We start from the raw sequence: 18,922 nt of genomic DNA on the forward strand, positions 1-18,922 counted from the left end.
GACTTTCCTGGTTAAGAAAACCGCATAGACCTGTTAGCAAAGCCGGCCTTAAAAAAAAAAGTAGCTTCCGTTATAACAGGCTGTATATGAGAGCCAGCTGGGTACAGTGGGAAGTAAAGGAAGATGAGATTCAGAACGCCTGGGTTCTAGTCCTGCTTCTTTCAAGATCGAGGTTTAGTCTCTCTCTCCAAACCCCAGGCTCCCCATCTTCTACAGAGCTAGAGTTGGACCCCGTGGCCAGGAGGCACATGAAGACAATACTAAGTAATTTTATCACTTCTGCTTTCACTAGGAAGTCTCAATGTGGTGATAGCCTGTCTTCAACACCTCTCTAATCACGCTTAATCTCCCTTTTCTACGTCAACTGTATCCGGCACGAATTCATAAGACTATACAGTTTCTATCGTATTTGTTCCCCGTGCCTTGTGGAAATCAGTGGTGTTGATTTTCTATTTGTAGCTTGGGAGTGATATCAAATCTCCCTGTAAAATTTGTTTGCTGAAACTCGACTGAAGAGAAAGATTAAAGAATACTGCATACGTAAATATTAAGCAATGGTAACAACCATTTAAATTTGGGGCAAAAGTGTCTGAAGCACAAACCCTCCTCCCCTCATACCAGTCTCTGGATCGGGTCTGCCCTTTTCCCTAGCATCCGAGGGGCCGGGAGGCGTGGCCAACCCGCTGGCCCCGCCCCCATCCCGGCATACGTTCCATAAGCCCCGCCCCGAGCGGCCCTCACCGCTCTCGCTCCGCCCCTTCGCCTGTTCAGCGGCCGCTGAGGCGCGGCGCTCCGCGGCGGCAAGATGGCGGCGCAGGCGCAGCCCCAGGCCCGTGATGGTGGTGCGCAGCTGGCAGGACCCGCGGCGGAGGCCGACCCCCTGGGCCGCTTCACGTGTCCCGTGTGCCTGGAGGTGTACGAGAAGCCGGTGCAGGTGCCCTGCGGACACGTGTAAGTGGCGGGCTGGGGCCCGATAGGGGTGGTGGAGGGCAGAGGGGAGGAAAATGGAGCTGAGGAGTGAGGCCCCAGCAGGAAGCGTCTCCGGCGGGAGCGGGAGGCCTGGCCTCGAGGCCCGTCTCCGCGGGGCTCCCGGGGGCCCGTGGACGTCGGCGGGGCGCTCTTCTCTTCCGCCCCGCTTCCTCCCCAGCGTCCGGCTTTTCGGTTGAGCGTCCGCTGTGTCCCGGGCCCCCTCCGACGCGTGATGGCGGAGTGGCGCCCTGCTGGGGGCTTGGTGGAGCCCGAGCCCCGCCGGGTCCCCGCGAACAGGCTGCCCGTGGCCCCTCAGGTATGCCGTGTCCTGTGTCCGGCTCTGCCCGCCAGTTCAGTGAGCTCGGAGGTTGGAGACACGCTCGACTGGACCAAAAGGGCAAAGGGGGAGTCCTGAAGGAGACCTGACCCGTCTGCCCTTCACGGGGAGGAGGTCGGGGGCTGGCAGGTAGCGGTGGTCCGCATTCCCGCAGGCGTGCGGGGCGTGTTGCGCTGTGTTTGAAATTCAGAGCCTCCATGCTGCTAGTAGAATGCTTGTGAGGACGGAAGGAGCTTGTGTGAGAATGTGCAGTAATAGGCTCTGGGGTGGGCTTTGAGGCTGGCCAGATTTGAATGGAAGCCTTGCTCCATCAGACCCGCCAAACGGCTGAGTGGAAAGAATTGTCGCCTTTTGCCGCTGGGGGTTGGATTTTGCTCTGTGGCCTCCCGCAGCGCTTATCACCGCGGGCATCGCTTGGGGTTGGTGTTAGGACCCCTCCGCTGGTCAGGAGGCACAGAAGGCGCCTGCTGGGCGTTCTTGCTCCTGAAGCAGTCCTGTGGGAGCAGAGACGTGGCAGCCATTTTGCAGGTGAGGGCACCGAGGCTCCCTCAGGGCTGGCTCACCATTACCTGCCCTTCCCCGATGGACCGGGTGTCTGTTTGCCTGGCAAGGGCTCCTCAGCCACCCGGACGCTATTTCCAGCTTCAGGGTGTTCCTGCTTGCAGTTGGGTTAGCCTGGAAGTCTTGGCCCTTCAGCCCCTCTCCTGTCACCGCTCCAAATCCTTTCCAGACTTCAACGCCCAGTTCTAGTAACCTCCCTTGTCAGTCTCCCCATTTCAGTTACCTCCCTGCTTCTCTCCGGGGCACTCCTTCTCCTGCTTTTCAAAGAGCAAAACTTAGGGCTCATGAGGGCAGTGTTTTGCACCTCTTTCTGTCCCAAGTGCCCAGTGTAGTGTTTGAGCAACCATCTTCCAATCTTATATTCAACTAGCTAAAAATACTTGTATACACACTATGTGCCAGGTTGGCGAACATCCTAAGAAACAAGGTGATTCTGCCCTCAAAGTTCACAGTCCACTGAATTGATGATAAATAAGTACTAGCGGTGTTCAGACTCTTGTCAGTCAAACTCATTGTCCACTGGGAAAGTATCACAGAGATAAAGCCCGTGTGAGTGGGGGATGGGGGAGTGATCGGGTAAAGGCCGCACAAACTAAGAAACTGGTGAAGGCACACTTTGTGAGAGTTGAGTTGCCCCTAGGTAGCTTTCCAGTTGAATTCTCTTCTCTGTGAATCAGCCCTCATTAGGGTTACCTAATTTTGGATTACTTCACTGGATTTAATTTACATTTAACGCTTATAAATAGGCTTGACCCAGCCCAGGTTACCAACTAAAGAGCAGCAAAATTTGAGGTTTCCTTGAGCCAGGTGGACCTTTCCAAGGTCAGAGGTCAAGGGACAGTACTGATATGCAAACCTTGGCTCTTGTCTATACTCGCCACACTAGCTCCACGTGTTCATCAGTTCGATGCTGATTCAAAACAGATGGCAGGAACTCTGTGAGGGCCCCCACATCTCCCTTAACTCCCACCAAGTGTGTTTTGCTCTGCCTGGTTGCTTTTTGCTAGCTCTTGTGCTTGAAAACAGCATCACTGCAGCTCTAGCCGCACGGGGCATTGGGTTCTTACAAAACTTGTTTCAAGCCCTGACTTTTACATCCCTCTCCACATTAGTGGAACAGCTGGAGGCTGGCAGGTGGCTGGGTGCCCAGGACGACTTGTCTGCGGAGAATTATGACAGGAAGGGTGGGGCATCTAGAAGACTGAAAAAGGCCCATCAGTAGGAAATGGAAACTGAAAGCCAGACCAACACTGTTCACTCTCTAAGTCCTTTGCGACTCTGCGACCGTATAGACTGTAGCCTGCCAGGCGCCTCATCCATGGGGTTTCCCAGGCAAGAATACTGGAGTGAGTTGCCATTTCCTTCTCTAGGTGATCTTCCCAACCCAGGGATCGAACCTGTGTCTCCTGGATTGGCAGGCAGATTCTTTACCACTGAGCCACCAGGGAAGCCCGTCCAAGATACAGGGGCCATTTAAAAGCAGGCTTGTTTGTTAGGCGTGACAGGCACAGAGTGGCTTGTGAACATTGATCTCTGAGTCACAGCTATAAAAAGCAGCATTGACGTCTAGCTAAAGGACAAAAAGGAGAAAAATGTTAGAGACAGTAAAAAACAAAACAAACGTGCAGATTACCTTGGATTACATATCCAGAGCTCTTCCTGGCAGATCTTGCTATCTTGCCTTAGATCTCTGAGGTTGCAAATGCAGCTGGGGTACTTTCATGCCTCATTATTCCTTCTTTTTCTGTACCTTATCTCAGCATCACCACCAGTCTAGGCTTCAGATATACAGAAAGTTGGTCATCTTTAACTTCTTTTCTTTTCCAAATTTAGTAAATTGCCAAGTCCTCCTGAATCCATCCCCAAATCATTTCCTGAATTCTTTATTGCCTCAGTCAGGCCCTCATGATCTCTTGCCTTTGGCCATCTATTTGGTTTCTTTTCTCATCTGAAAAAAAAAAAATTTAAAACTGACAACTCTATTGTCCATGCTAATCCCAGAATTATTTTTCTAAAACTCGATTTTGGTGTGGTTGATACCTTGCTTTAAGTACCTGGGGCTTATGAGGCAGAGTGGTAAACATGCACAATGCATGTAAAGAAATAGAAATCTAGGGGCCTGGAATATTCTTCCCCTCCTCTGCCACTGAACTCTTCTAAGCTCTTTCGTGTATGCTGTCTGCAGTCTAACCACTGCTGTCTTTCTCAGGTTACAGCTGGCTGCTCTTGACTGTGTTTCCACAGCGCTTTGCATTCACCTCTGTTGATGGCTGCTCCTGTTTATGGTGCATTTCATACGTGCTAGACACTGTCCTCAGAGTCCACTGTACGTAACCCATCCTCCCTAGATTCTCGAGGCAGGCACTGCGGTCTCCACTTCACAGAAGAGAAGCTGAAGTTCGGGAAAGCCCAGCAGAATCCCTCGGTGGCCAGGGCTAAGGACTGAAGACTGTGCCATGGCACCTTCTGCCATGTGTCGTGGTAGTTTGTGTTCATTTCTGTCGTTGGACCTGTGTGTCCTTTGCAAGGAACACTGCCCGCCTCCCCCTACCTTACCGCCACCATTCTTCTTGGCCAGAAGGACTGAATAGAGAGCAGAGATCGAGTAGTTTTTAATTCATTTTCCATTGATGTCATTTTGAAAAGTTTATCCATTTTTGTTGTCTTGTCTTCACAATGCATGACGCAGGTTCTCTGTATGTCTTGTTCTAGCTTTTGCTCTGCATGCCTGCAGGAATGTCTGAAGCCGAAGAAGCCTGTCTGTGGCGTGTGTCGCAGCGCTCTGGCGCCTGGCGTCCGAGCCGTGGAGCTCGAGCGGCAGATTGAGAGCACAGAGACTTCCTGCCACGGCTGCCGTAAAAATGTATGTGGGAGTGGGGCGGAGCAGTCGGCCTCTGTAAGACGGGCAGCACAGGCTTGCCGCCTTGTTTCGGAACTTAGCGCGTGGCTGAGTGGCGAGCAGCACGTGTGCATGCTGGCTGGCCGTGGCCGTGCTATTGCATTTTGGTAACCTGATTGGTTGTGTGGTTTGGTTTTTTTCTTTTAAAGAATTGGTTTAGCATATTACATAGCTTAGCTTTGAAAACCATAGAAATCAGTTATCCCATTTTTTTTCTGTAAGACCCATTTTTCCCAAAGCAGCATACACAAATTTAATTAGAATATGACAGAGTGATATTTCTCCATTTTTTAAAGTATGAAATGAAGTCAATGCCTCAAAGTTACCTGCTGCAGTGAGTTTGAGGGGAAATTTTGTGATGTATTTTACTACAGATGTAAAACTTATTCAGCATTTGGCAAGGAGGAATTATAGTACAAAGGTCAGTATGAGGACATTTGATAATAGCAGTGTCCAGTATTTGAAATGCATCCATGTTCTTTTTTTGTATGACCATATTAGAGTCAAGAATATTTATTTTAAAATAATTATAACTGCACAGGAGAAATACTATTATTTTCAAAAGTGATATATACAGAATTACTGGGTTTTAAATAATTGTGATTTCATTAATTCCTGACAGCACAAAAATATAAATTAATGTAGGCTTGTTCCCCACTCCAGAGATTACCTTTTTAAAAATAGTTCAGTTTAGAAGGCTGCAAAACATTTTCCTGCTCTCTGACACAGGTGTGGGTTTTATATAAACTGATGTAGGATTTTTACAAAATAGGATCCTACTATAATATGTATTTCTACAACTTCTTTGCACTTTTGAAAACTTCTTTCACTCCATGACTCACCGGACACTCTTGCATGTCAGTCTCTTCAGTTTAAACCTTAGTGAGAGCAGGCATGGACTGGGTGTCCCTTTACCCTTCCTCCTTTCAGAGGATTTGGCGCTACGGGTACACAGTGGCCATAGTTCTGAGTAGAGCTAGTTCCCATCCCCTTTAACCTGGAGCTCTTTGACTGGCAGCTTGAAGTCAAGTTCTTCAGCTAGCGATAAGACAGAAGCATCATGATAAGCCAGAGTGCAAGTACTGAAACATATTTTTCTTTCCAGTTTCTTTTGATTTAGAAACTCAAGATATTGAAGTAAAATTTTGTCCTTCTGTCTTGCAAAGACTAGATTTTATTAATTAGGTAGAATTCAGAATCTGATTTTTCTTTTTTTTGGTAATTTCATTTATCACAATCTGTTGACAGAATATTATTATTTAACTAGGATTACTGGCCTTTATCCCTTTTATGTAAATCATCACTTGTCTCTGCTGCACTTAGAATATGGTTCTTGGCATGCTGAAAGGAGACTAATTTTAAGTGCTGGGGTAGAAAACTTTAGACACTTCACTGGGTTTGGAGTGTCTCTGTGAGCAGAGAGCATACCATGAATGAAACAAATCTCTCAAAGAGTGATTTTAAAGTGGAAGCAGATATCCTGGTTTGCTCAAGTAAAACATCCGCCTTGATACTAAGAGAAACCCTGCAAAAAGTCAGAGTTTCAGTCCCTTCAGTGGAGCCAGGAGTCTCGTGAGGTTCTTTGCCTCCCCAGGGCAGTATAGGTCTAGTTTACATCTTGCCTTTGCTTTGGCACTGTGTTGGATTCGGTACAAGATCCCAGCTAACTTGTGGGCTCTGATCCTTCCCACCTAAGTTCTTCCTGTCCAAGATCCGGGCACATGTGGCTACCTGTTCCAAATACCAGAATTACATCATGGAAGGTGTGAAGGCCACCACCAAGGACGCGTCTCGTCAGCCAAGGTAAATGGTTCTGTCACTCTCTCCGGTCGATGTCTGTCTTCATGAGTTTTGGAAAACAGAGGTGTAGTTGTTAGGCTGGCTAAAGCTGGTGTAAGTTTTTGTTTTCGGGTGGTTATGGAGGACTCGCATGTTCACTTCAAATGCGGGCTAGACTGTTACTTTCAAAACATTTGACCTGACTCAGAAGTGATCACCAGAATCCCTGTCCTAACGCATTGAGTGAACTTTGCTACTTTGGGGAGGGGCCAGTGGTTGAAATTATGTGGAAAGGTGCCCACAGAGAAGTTTCTTCTTTTTTCCTGCCTTCATCTTCCAGAAGTGTCCCAAACCGGTACACTTTCCCTTGTCCTTACTGTCCTGAGAAGAATTTTGATCAAGAAGGACTTGTGGAACACTGCAAGTTATCCCATAGCACGGACACCAAATCTGTGGTAAGAGAAACTTGAGTTTTTTTGTTTTGTGGGTTTTGTTGTTTAAATTCTTATGGGGGAAAAGTCAGACTTTACAAAAAGTTACAGGATTAGTTAATGAACTCTAATGTACCCTTCACCTGGACTCACAGATTAAGATTTTACCGTATTCGCTTAACCATACTCTGTATACATATTTTGTGCTAGCCATTTGAGAGTAGATTACAGATACCGTGATCCTTTGCCCCTAAATACTGCAACACGTATCTCCTAGGAAGAAGTGTACCTTCTTAGAAAACCACATTTTTTGTGTGTTTTAATTTTCACACTCAGGAATTGTCACATTGATACACGCCAATACCCGATCTGCAATTCACATTTAAATTTTAACAGTTGAAATGTCCTTCAAGTCAGTTTTCCCCAGCCTGCAGATCCTGGATCTGTGTTATATTTGAATGTTAAGTCCCTTTAGTCCTCAGTTTTTCTTTCTTTCATGACCTTGACATTTTTTAAAGAGGGTGGGCCACTTGTTTTGTAGCTTGTCCTTCAATTTGGGTTTGTCTGTTTCTTCATGATTACACACGTGGGTGCTCTGTCCTCTGCGTACACATCAGGGGAGTCAAGTGACCTCTGTTGCTCCCACTGTTGGTAATGTTAATTTGGATCTCCTGGTGTCTGCCAAGTTTCTACATGAAGTTACTGTTTTCCGTTTGAATAGCTTCTTCATAGTTGTGGAGAAAGAATTTAGATGGAAGTATTAGGAAAGTGCTTATCAGTCTTTGACATTTAATTTAAATATCAAGGCTGACGTGGTTTTCTTTAAAAAAAAGTTCGAATTTGGTCCATCTCAGCAGTGTTACCCTACCCTCTTAATATGATTGACAGACGGGGTCTTAATACAACTTTCTCTCTAGTTTCATTTCTATTTTCCCGTTTATCTTACACCCCAAAGCCAAGTTTTCAGCTGCTGCTTCAAGATGTTTTAGTTACAGTTCTTAATAACTAATTACTGATTGAAAGAGCAAGTGAGCTTAGACACAGAGACAGACAGCCACCACCACCTGCCCCCACTACCCATTTGAATTTTAAAGTTAGCCAGGTAAACTTACCTATGTTGCTAATTATGAAAACTAAAATGGATGTTAAATCAAATGACAGAGATACTTTAATTCATTTCCTGCCACCATCTTCCCTGCACTCATTTCTGGAAGCCTACAAATGGTACCCACGCTAAGTAGATGAAGCTGGTTCATGCAAAATCAGTACTGGAACCCGGCAGTATCCTGGCACTTAAACCACTTCTGCCTTCAGGGCATCAGAGGCACCTCTGTGGGCTGCCCATTGGCCTCTGAGTAGTGCTCACTCTGTGTGTGGAAAGTACAAAATGTGTCACCCAGGGACATTGCTAGCTTTTGATCGGAAATATGATTCATGCATGTCCTCCTTTTCTTGTCCCCCTTTTGATGGCCGTGACAGCGCATTCTGCACACTGTAACCAGTGTCGCTGACATTGGTTTCATGTCAGTACCTGTGGATCGGATTCTTTTTTCAATGAGCTGCCAGTTTTCCATTACTGGTCTGTACCATGATTTTAACTGGTCCCTTATTGACAAGTGTCAGTGTTACTTCTGACAGTATCTAAAAATCTAAGGACTGGATATTAATTGCTACTAAAACATGGTTGATTGATTGGTGAGATAATAAGTAATATTGTAAAGGAAACACATTTTTAGGACTGTTCTGAAAGAGTTAAGGGTGAATTGTTTTATCTTATTTTTAAATGCTTCATCTATTGCTGAAGAAAGTGTGCCACACTTAAATCTAGGCATTGGGGATAACGAATAGTTTATTAAATTATTATTTCCTATAGTTGTGAAGTTTTTCATGGTGCATTTGAAAAGCCTGCCATGGATTTTGAGATACCTTCACCTGTATTTTTTTATGTCTATGAAGCAAAGTCTTGAACTGACGCCAGTTAAGCCGACTGTGCTCCTTTCTCTGGGGCCTGGCATGCAGTGACCACAGACAGCATCCTCCCTGATAGTGTGTGCAACCTGTTGCCTGGATGGGTTGCCCTAAGGGACCTTGGAGACAGGCTTTTTCCACGGACATTCCTGTCTGGCCTCATGCTGTTCCCAGTCTAGGCTCCAGACTGGGATGTAGGGTGCCTTTGGAAAGCCTCAAGGCACAGTGGCCTGGGCCCACATTGGCCAAGTCATAATGTCCATCTGCACCAAGCTGCTGAACAAGGAACGTGTGAGTGAAGCCCTCTTGAAGGCTAAGCTCAAGTTCCCCTGGCCACCAGAAGATACATATCTTCAAGAAGTAGGGATTTGCTAAGTTTAATGCAGATGAATTTGAAAACCTGGGGGCTGAAAAGTAGGCCCATCCCAAATGGCTCTAGGGTCAGCTTCATCCCTAATCAAGGCCCCTGGACAAGGCATTGTCCCTTCCTCAGTCAAGGCCATCAGTAAATTCTACTTCTGACCAAAAGAAAAAAATTATTCTTAGTAAAGTCTTAGATATGGATTAATTTGGTCAAAGGTTAACTATATTCATAATCTGGATAGGTATTGCTAAACTCCTCTGTGGTATCTGATACTACAGCTTAGTTTTCTCCTTTTCCCCCTTCCTTTGTCTTCCTGAAATCCCTCTGATTACTTTGTTTCTTTAAAGCCCCTGCCCCTCCCCATTCTGCCCTCCTGCAGAACTCCGTAACCGTCAGTGTTTGAGCCCTGCCCTTCGGAAGTCTCCTCCTCAGACTCTGGTCCTGACCGTGCTCTGCTCCATAGCACCAGCTCTTCCACTCGAGGAGCTGCCCATCATGTCACATTCTTCTCATGTCAACCCCCTCTGTCACCGTATCTTCCTTGTAAAGTAAATGGTGACATGCCATCGCCAATCCAGCCCACTTAGGCCTTGGTCTCCCTGTTCCCACTCCTCTCGGCCTCTCTCCAGGAATTTTCCAGTCTAGCCACACTGACTGGCTGTTTGCCATGTACTCTTTGTTTTTCCAATACCTCCGACTCTTCAAAGCCGGAATCAGCCTCTTGTGTGAAGGTTTTTCCCCCTGAACCCCTTCATCTGAACATTTACTTTATAAAAATAGCATGTAAGACTGTGTTTCTTCCTTGGGACGTTGCTCACCTGTCATTTCCTTGGTTTTCTTTGTGCTTTTATTATCATTTTGCCTACTGGGTTGGAAGGCTCCGTCTGGGTCCCTCCTGGGCCCCTCCTGGTCTGACACACTGACACCCTGTTCTCTCCTCAGTAGGGGATTAGAAATGGGTGGTGTCATGCCTTAAGCCTTTACCCTCCACCCACACCCTGCCCTGCCTGTCCGTTAGGAGATTGATGTCTTCCGGGATGTGGATGTGCCCTTGAGGGTGTGACCAGGTGCTGCGCCGGGAGTCAGGAAAGCTGTCCTGGAGGAAAGGTGGCCAGACACAGTCCCCAGAGGGCTGGGGTCTGCTCAGGCACCAAGTACCTAAGCCATCCCTGACACCATGCTTCTGTGTCGGAAGGTGTGTCCCATATGCGCCTCGATGCCCTGGGGAGACCCCAACTACCGCAGCGCCAACTTCATCGAGCACCTCCAGCGCCGGCACCAGTTCTCCTACGACACCTTTGTGGTGAGTCTGCAGCCCGGGCGCTGATTCCTGGCCGCCCCCTCGCACCCGGCAGGCCACACGGCTCCCTCCCTCCCCTCACCCAAGAACTGCAGGCCCCCGGGGGGTTTGTCACTGACTTGATGTGCTCCCTGAAATGACAGCTCTGTGGCGTTTAAGGAAGGGAACTGGCCAGCCATCGAGACTGAGACAGTGAGCTTCCTTTTATGTTTTCCAAGATTTTTATCCACTTTCTTTCATATATGGCTTCTAGCTGTTACAGAACCTGGTTTGGGATCCTTAAGCCCAGAAGCCCATGGGTCCGGCAAGTCATGGAAGTGATTGTCCTGGGGAATCGCAAGCTGGACAGTGTATATGACTCATCATGCTGCCAGCGGCTCCAGCTGATGGGGGCGGAGCCGGGCACTGTGTTGCCAGGTTCCTTCCTGCCCCGATACCAAGGAGCTGGAAATGCAGAATTTCATGTGAAGTTCATGGGGTAACAAAGAGTCGGACACGACTGAGCGACTGAACTGAACTGTCCCATGTTTATTTCTTAAAGTACTTCAGGTCAAATCAAACACTCTGGGACTTCCCTGGGAGTCCAGTGGCTAAGACTCCATGCTCCCAATGCAGGATGCCTGGGTTTGATCCCTGATGAGGAACTAGATTTCTCATGCCACAACTGAATACTCCGTGTGCCATAATGAAGACCTGGTGCAGCCAAATTTTTTTTCAATTTAAAAATTTAAAAAAAAAAAGCCAAACGTGGTCATCAAGTTTGCACCCTTCCCCTGGAGCTGAGTGGTTTAAAGGGCACACTGTTGTCTTGGCATTATGGTGGCAGATCCAGCTAGTTGTCTCAGGTAAACCTTTTATTTACATATGTAGGTGTCAGGTTAGGATTTGAGAATAGCATTCCATCTCAATGGTGTGTTTCAGGACCTAAGATGGAAAGCATGACTCTTACCTGAGTTGTCCTAAAGAGTAATTTACTCTTGTCCTAATGAGAGTATCTGAAATTCAGACTGCAAGATGAGCATCTTTTTGTTAAAGATGAATACAGTTGCCAAGACAGGCCAAAGTAGATAGCTTTGCCTCAGTGAACCAGAGAGGCTGTTTTCACCCCGGGCACTCCAGCTCTGAGTGCCTGGTCTGTGCCAGGCTTCACGCAGGTGCCCGCCCGTCTGAGGGTGCCGTGGGCATGTTCACGGTCAGGGTGAGGCAGCTGCAGCCTGGAAATCAAGCAGCTGCCCAGGGTCAGGCAGCTGGCTTTGCAGACTGTGCAGCTGGGCCCTGGCCCTCCTCCAGAGCTCTGCTCAGACGCCCTCCTTCTCCGCCCCACAGTGAGTCCCTCAGCTGCACATGGTTGCTGAGCGTCTGTGTTGTCCGCAGGATTACGACGTGGATGAAGAGGACATGATGAACCAAGTGCTGCAGCGCTCCATCATCGACCAGTGAGCAGGTGCCCGGCTGCACCCGGCCTCAGCTCCATGTGGAGGATGGGACTCGCCCCCCGAGTGTGCAGCGGGCCTGGTGTTTGGGCAGGGTCACTCGCGCAGGGAGCGGGCCCACCCTCCCTGGGGGCTCCGCTCACCTGCCTGTCTCCCGTCTGCTCTCATCCTGCTCCTCAGCCACCCCGAGGAGCCTCTGTCCCGTCTCTGGAAGGGAGCCCAGCTGCCCCCCGTCCATGCATCACGCTCGCGCCTCCTGTCCTGTCCCGTGTTGATCTTTCAGGTCCTCCGAGCCAGCCAGGACCTTTTCTGGGTCATGAATAGCACAGGTGAGACCAGCGTCTCCTCTCCTTGCCCCCGGGCGGTGTGGGCTCTGGCGGTCAGGCGTCTCGTGGGTGATGGAGCTGCTCCCGTGCTGTGTGAGTTCCTGTTTGTTGGCTGTTGGCAGCAGCCGCCGGAAGCTGGAGTTGCCTCATGGGAAACGGTTCATGAGTCCCGTGGGAGTAGGTGTCCTGAGCTTACCATGGTCTGATCCTGGAAGTTCTGATGAGGTTGTTTCCCTCCCATTCCTGCACACCCTTAGGATTAACTGGTTCAACTTTAAATGCCTGCATGGTGCCTTAGGGTAAGGTGTAACCACATATTTTTAGTGAAAAGAAGTGTTTCTGACTTAGGAAACTTAAACTCCATTTATTCCTAAGCAAGGAGAAGGGTCAACTTAAGTGAGGTGGGAGGGCCACAGCTTTGGGTTCTGATTTTTTTCAAACCAGCGAGTTATTTTCCAATGATTTATTCCTGTTTGCCTCTCTCTTTGGGAACCTGCTTACATTCTTGTCCTCGAAGCACAAAGAGGGGTCCTCAGATGAGTAAGAAGTTCTGGGGCCCCAGTGGGTACTAGTTCTTTCATCTCTTATTTGGCAACTTAGATTAACCTGAGGGTTGCTTTCCTATCACAAATTTTTTCCTTGTAAAACTGGTTTCAACACATAAATCAGTGTGTGAAGACCTGCCTTCGAGGCCGAGGGGTTAGGGGCAGTCAGCCTCCCCGCCTGCTGTCTCTGACGAGACCCGCAGGTCAGGAGGTACAGCACACCTCTGGGAGCAGTTGGTCGTGGAAGCTGTCCGCCGGAAACTTGCTCTGCTAACAGCTCAAGAAGCTTCACGTTCACCCTGTTTCACCAATGTTAACAAATAAGGCCATGGGCTGTCTCATCTGGAGGAGCAGAACCTCTGGTAGACCAGAAGACTCCCTATTTAGGTTCATTTTTCCATATTAGACCTTCTGTCTGAATAGGGATATTTTTGTTGGTTAGTGGCTGAAGTTGCAGGTGACCCAGGGCTCCGGGCCTGGACACCGCTGCCTGGGGCCTCGCCCTCCCTGCCGCTGAGATCGCATGTGCTCAGGAACCGGCAGGGACCGGGTCCTGTGGGGCAAAGTAACTTTCTCTAATGTGCTGTCGCTTGGGAGGGTCCGGGTGTTGTTAACAGCTTCTTCACTGTAATTTCTGGAGAAAGTTTGCTTTGATCCCCCTGAATTGAGATCATCTCAGCCTAGGTTTAGAGGGAAATTTGACAAAACCTTCATTTGAGGGAACCTGATGGTGGTCTCACAATGGTACCAAGAAACGAATTTCATTGTATTAAGTGCACTTCATGTATTTCTAATAAGATGACTTTCCAGAAAGTGACGTTTGTTATGTTCTGGCTTTTAAAGTGAAATATAAATAAATCTCATGATTTATCCAACTGGTACCCTGTAATGCCTGTTTTTATTAACCTCAGTTTGCTGAAGCCTGGGCTTGGGGAGCCTCCAGAAGACTGTTGTGCTTTTTAAGGGGAAGTTCTTGTCTGTCACGAGGGAGTCCCATCTGGCTCTGATATCAGCTCTGACCCTTCAACAGCTGGCCTTACCGAGCCTGTCTTCTCTGGAGAACAGACCCACCTCCCTGCCACCCCTGTCCCCACCGTCCTCCACCACAGACACACACGTTTGGGAGCTCCAGTGAGGCAAGAAGTGACCCTGTTCCATGAAACAAGACCTCAGGTGCCTTAGCAACAGCCCTGAAACATCGCAGTAGCGGGTTCCACACGCGGAGGTATGAGGTCATGGGCCTGTCGCGGTTCTGCACTTGGCCTCTGGCTGTGGGACATCTGGAAAGTGCTTCCCCTTCTGAGCTAAAGAGGCTCATAGGAGGATCCTTCTGCCTGTGCAGCTTCGCTGGCGGCTCAGTTAAAGAAGGCACCTGCGGTGCAGGGGACCCGCGTTCCATCCCTGGATCGGGAAGATCCCCTGGAGGAGGGCATGGCAACCCACTCCAGTATTCTTGCCTGGAGAATCCTGTGGATGAGGAGCCTGGTGAGTTACGGTCCACGGGGTTGCAAAGAGATTGCAGGCAGATTATTCACCGCCTGAGCCACCAGGGAAGCCGTCCTTAGGCTAGTGTAGGAAATTCTGTCTTATAAGACGGGCTAGTCTTAGAACACATCTGTTGGCTGCTGGGGTAGGGCAGCCACTCCGTTGTTGGTTAGAATTGGGTGGGCAAGCTCAGTTCTTAAAGGTTGCAAGACTTTAATGATACCTTTTCTGCTTATAAAAATCATCTAGACGGTTTGGTCTCAAATGATCACCCCTCAAATTATTTACAAAGGAAAAGTCACTAACTTTGGGACTTCCCTGGTGCCCCAAGGCAGGAGGCGCAGGTTCGACCCCTGTTCAGGGAACCAGATCCCACACGCCACAACTAAGAGTTTGAATACCACAACTAAAGATCTTATGTGCCACAACTAAGACAGCTCAGTAAAATAAGTAAAAGTAAATACTGAAAATTAGTAACTTCCCAGTGGAGAAACCTAGCAGACTCCTCCTTTACCAAGGGATCAGAATTAATATCACTGATAATGGGACGAGTCACGGGTGACTTAATGGGACACAGTGGAGAATGTAGCACTTCTGAGAGTCCCGACAGAAAAACATTTGACTAGAGTCTTAATTGTAAGAAACAGCTTTCCAAGTGGCACTAGTAAAGAATCCTCCTGCCAATGCAGGAGACCCGGGTTTGATCCCTGGATCAGGAAGATCCCCTGGAGAAGGAAATGGCAACCCACTCCAGTGTTCTTGCCTGGAGAATCCCATGGACAGAGGAGCCAGGCAGATTACGATCCTTGGAGTCGCAGAGTCAGACACGACTGAGCGCGCACACACAGACCGTTGTAAGGAAACGTCAGGCAACTCATCCAAACTGGGAGGCAGGCTACGAAACAGCTCCACCTCTTCCAAAATGTCAAGCTGGAAGAAGACGAGAGAGGCTGCAACCAGCTGCAGAGCTGCGTGATCCCGGCTTGGGTCCTTGATGTTACGGGGGTTCCTCTAAAGGGTGTTAATGGACCAGTTGCTAACAATTGAATAAGGATTGTGGAACAAGGAACAGTATTTTATCAGTGTGAGATTTCCTAATTTTGAGTGACACCACAGTCGCATAAGAGAATGTCCTTGCTCTTAGGAGATAGACGTGGAAGAGTTTAAAGGACGTGATGGGACTTCCCTGGTGGTCCAGGGGTCAAGACTCCTTGCTTCCACTGCATGGGACACAGGTTCAGTCCCTGGTCAGGGAACTAGGATCCTGCATGCCACGAGGAGCAGCCACCCCAAAATGATATGTCAAGGACATGATGTCTCCAAGTTACTCTCAGATGGCTCAGGAAAAAATAATGTGCCCCTGTGTATAAATACATTAAATGATAAAGAGCAAATATGTACGATGTTAACTGTAATGCACGCTCAGTTGCTTCAATTGTGTCTGACAGTTTGTGACCTGAGGGACGGTAGCCCGCCAGGCTCCTCTCTCCATGGGATTCTCCAGGCAGGAATACTGGAGAGGGTTGCCATGCCCTCCTCCAGGGGATCTTCCTGACCCAGGGATTGAACCTGCATCTCCAGCATCTCCTGTGTTGCAGGCAGATTCTTAACCGTTGAGTCACCAGGGTCCCCTTAAACAAACAACTCTAATGCTTATTGTTTAGAAAATAGCAGAAGACAGGTAAAGCAGAAAAACAAAAAAGTGGAAACCACTCCTCATCCCACCCCACAGACAATCAGTGATCATTTAGTAATGAAATACATGTCCTTGGGTCATAGTTTTGGTTGAAACTTAAGTGAATGCTTTACTTCTTGTCTGTATTATAACCTGCCTTTTTCACTCCATGATTTATCTCTCAACATCTTTCCTGTCATTGTGGTGGTATTTTTAACACTTGCCTGACCGTCCTGGTGAGGATGGACCTTACTTTTATTTATCAATGAGTATTTAGGTTTCCAGTTTGACTCTGTTATCCTAAAACAATAACACAATTGGTTGTTGTTGATTTTAACTAATAAAATGAGTTTATTCAGGAACAGCAAAGAATTTCAACTCAAGACAAGCACAGGTGGCGAACTCAATGCGAGTCCAGTAAAATAAAGGAGAGGAAACTCTTACAGAGGAGAAGGGGAAGTTGGGAGAGGCTGTTGTAAACACAAAGACCCTTGGAGGGAACTGGGAGTTTGAAGGACAGTGCCTTCTCATTGGCTGCATGGTGACAGTCTCTCAGTGGCCAAGCTGTTGACGAGTAAGGAGGAAATCTTTCTTATTACTGTTGGCAGTAGTAAAATAGTGTCCCTTCCTACCACAGATGCGAGGGACATCTCCTGTCGGGGTCTGAGTTGACTTCTAGTGGTCTATGCATGAGAGCTCCCCTTTCTGGCCTCCCAACTCCATTTTAGTGAGGTTTGGCCAACTCATGTGAAGAGCCAACTCATTGGAGAAAACCTCAATGCTGGGAAAGATTGAAGGCAAAAGGAGAAGAGGGCAGCAGAGGAGGAGATGGTTAGACGGCATCACTGACTCAATGGACATAAACTTGAGCAAACCCTAGGAGATAGCGCAGGACAGAGAAGCCTGGTGTGCTGCAGTCCATGAAGCTGCAAAGAGACTAATCATTCAGATTTAGCAACTGAACAACAATAACCCTTTATTAATTTTCACAACTATGTTATGGGCCGTGCTACAGCGAACATCCTTCCAAATATATCTTTGCCCACCTATCTAAGTGCTTTATATACAGGACTTCCCCAGCCGGTCAGTGGCTAAGAATCCACCTGTTGATGCAGGGGGACACGGGTTGGATGCCTCGTCAGGGAACTCAGATCCCACATACCGTGGAGCAGCTAAACCTTCACACCGAAACGAGAGAGTTCAGGGGCCACAACGAAAAGATCTTGTGTGCAGTGAAGATTCCTCGAGCCGCGACTAAGACCCGATGCAGCCAAGTTAATTTCTTTTTAATTCAAAGCTTTGCATGAAGCAGGACACCAAAGCCAGTGCTCTGGGACAACCCTGAGGGATAGGGTGAGGACGGAAGTTGGGGGTGGTTTCAGGATGAGAGGACACGTGTGTACTGGTGACCAATTCATGTTGATGTATGGCAAAAATCATCACAATATTGTCAAGTAATCCTTCAATTAAAACATTAATTTTAAAATAATGGTTTTAATTCCCTTATAAAAAATTCAAAACATCTAAGTATTTTATATAGAGAAGTGCTGTGTCAAATGAGAAGTTGAGAGAGGCAGAAATATAGAGAAAGACTAGGAGAGACTGAGACAGACAGAGTCCAGGGAGACAGACAGAAACGTACACGAGGTGAGACAGAAAAATAGAGTCAGAGACACCCAGAGAGAGAGTGAAAGAGAGATGGAGAGAGACAAGGAGAAAGCGCAAGGTCGAGGGATAGCCTGAGAGAGAGAAGGTGGCTGCTGTCGGGGGAGATGGAGCTGGTCTAAGGCGTAGACGCCCTGACATTCTGGCCACAGGAATCCAGGCAGAGAGTGACTAAGCGACTTTGAGGAACACACCCTAGAGATACAATTGTAGACGAGGTCAGTGCCCTTTGTGCAAGGATTTTCCTGGGACTATCGTTCCCGGTAAGCAGAAGATGAGAAGTAAGTCACCAGTGGGGGACTGGTTCGGGGCTGTACTCTGAGTGTTGCAGCGCCAGCCTCTAAGCAGGGCTGCCAGATTTAGCAAATAAAAATGCGAGCCCTTTGTGCTTGTGTATGCTCATGCTCAGCTGTGTCTGACTCTTGGCGGCCCAATGGACTCTAGCCCACCAGGCTCCTCTGTCCATGAGATTTCCCAGGCAAGAATACTCGAGTGGGTAGTCATTCCCTTCTCCAGGGGATCTTCCCAACCCAGGGATCAAACCCAGCTCTTCTGCATCTCCTCCGTTGCGGGTGCATATTACCACTGAGCTATCGGGGAAGCCCTAAAATACTAGAGGGCCAGTTAATTTTGTATTTCAGATAAAGAAGTCTGTCCCGTGCGGTCTGATACTAAAAGTTTATTGTGGTTATGTGAGATTCTTTTTTTTCACACTTAAAACTTTTTATTTTGATTGGGGTAAAGCTGATTACCAGTGTTGTGGTAGTTGCAGATGAACATTGAAGGGACTTGGCCATACATGTACATGTATCCATTCTCCCCCAGACCCTCCTCCCATCCAGCCTGCCATTTAACGTTGAGCAGAGTTCCGTCTGGTATACAGTAGGTCCTTGTAATTTATCCATTTTGATTATAGCAGTGTTTGCATAACCATCCTAGACCCCCTAAATTCTGGTTTCAGTGGATATCTGCATTTTGTTTGGCAACCCTATCTCTAGAATCAATGAGAACAGCAAGGTGAAGTCGAAACAGAGGGTGTGTGTGTCTGTGTACACGTGCCTTCAGGGAGGGCTTCTGAGATGGCTTGTTCAGGTTTTAGCTCTCCGGTCTACGTGGTGGTTGTAGTTCTAAAGAAGGGATCTATTCAGGATTATACAATCACAGGTGGTAGGGCTAGGCAGGACC

General features: G+C 48.0%; 1 protein-coding gene and 1 non-coding gene across 2 annotated transcripts; both read left to right on the plus strand.

Moving 5' to 3' along the window:
- The first annotated feature begins 805 nt into the window (after positions 1–805).
- RNF114 (ring finger protein 114) lies at positions 806–13,733 on the plus strand. The gene is made up of 6 exons (XM_068987204.1): positions 806–951; positions 4,580–4,730; positions 6,463–6,569; positions 6,886–7,000; positions 10,504–10,611; positions 11,983–13,733. The coding sequence occupies exons 1-6, from the start codon at positions 806–808 to the stop codon at positions 12,046–12,048; spliced, it is 693 nt and encodes a 230-aa protein (XP_068843305.1). The 3' UTR covers positions 12,049–13,733.
- On the plus strand, positions 8,945–9,076 carry LOC138091983 (small nucleolar RNA SNORA70). Its single transcript, XR_011146003.1, has one exon. It is a non-coding gene; the product is annotated as a small nucleolar RNA SNORA70 (small nucleolar RNA).
- Positions 13,734–18,922: the final 5,189 nt, after the last annotated feature.

The sequence above is a fragment of the Capricornis sumatraensis genome, chromosome 15 (genome assembly GCF_032405125.1).
Source record: "Capricornis sumatraensis isolate serow.1 chromosome 15, serow.2, whole genome shotgun sequence".
Lineage (NCBI taxonomy): Eukaryota > Metazoa > Chordata > Mammalia > Artiodactyla > Bovidae > Capricornis > Capricornis sumatraensis.

Coding starts and splice junctions, on each gene's coding strand:
- RNF114 (XM_068987204.1), top strand. CDS start 806: ATGGCGGCGCAGGCGCAGCCCCAGGCCCGTGATGGTGGTGCGCAGCTG. Junction 7,001..10,503: donor GCACGGACACCAAATCTGTG/GTAAGAGAAACT, acceptor CTGTGTCGGAAG/GTGTGTCCCATATGCGCCTC. Junction 10,612..11,982: donor TCTCCTACGACACCTTTGTG/GTGAGTCTGCAG, acceptor TGTTGTCCGCAG/GATTACGACGTGGATGAAGA.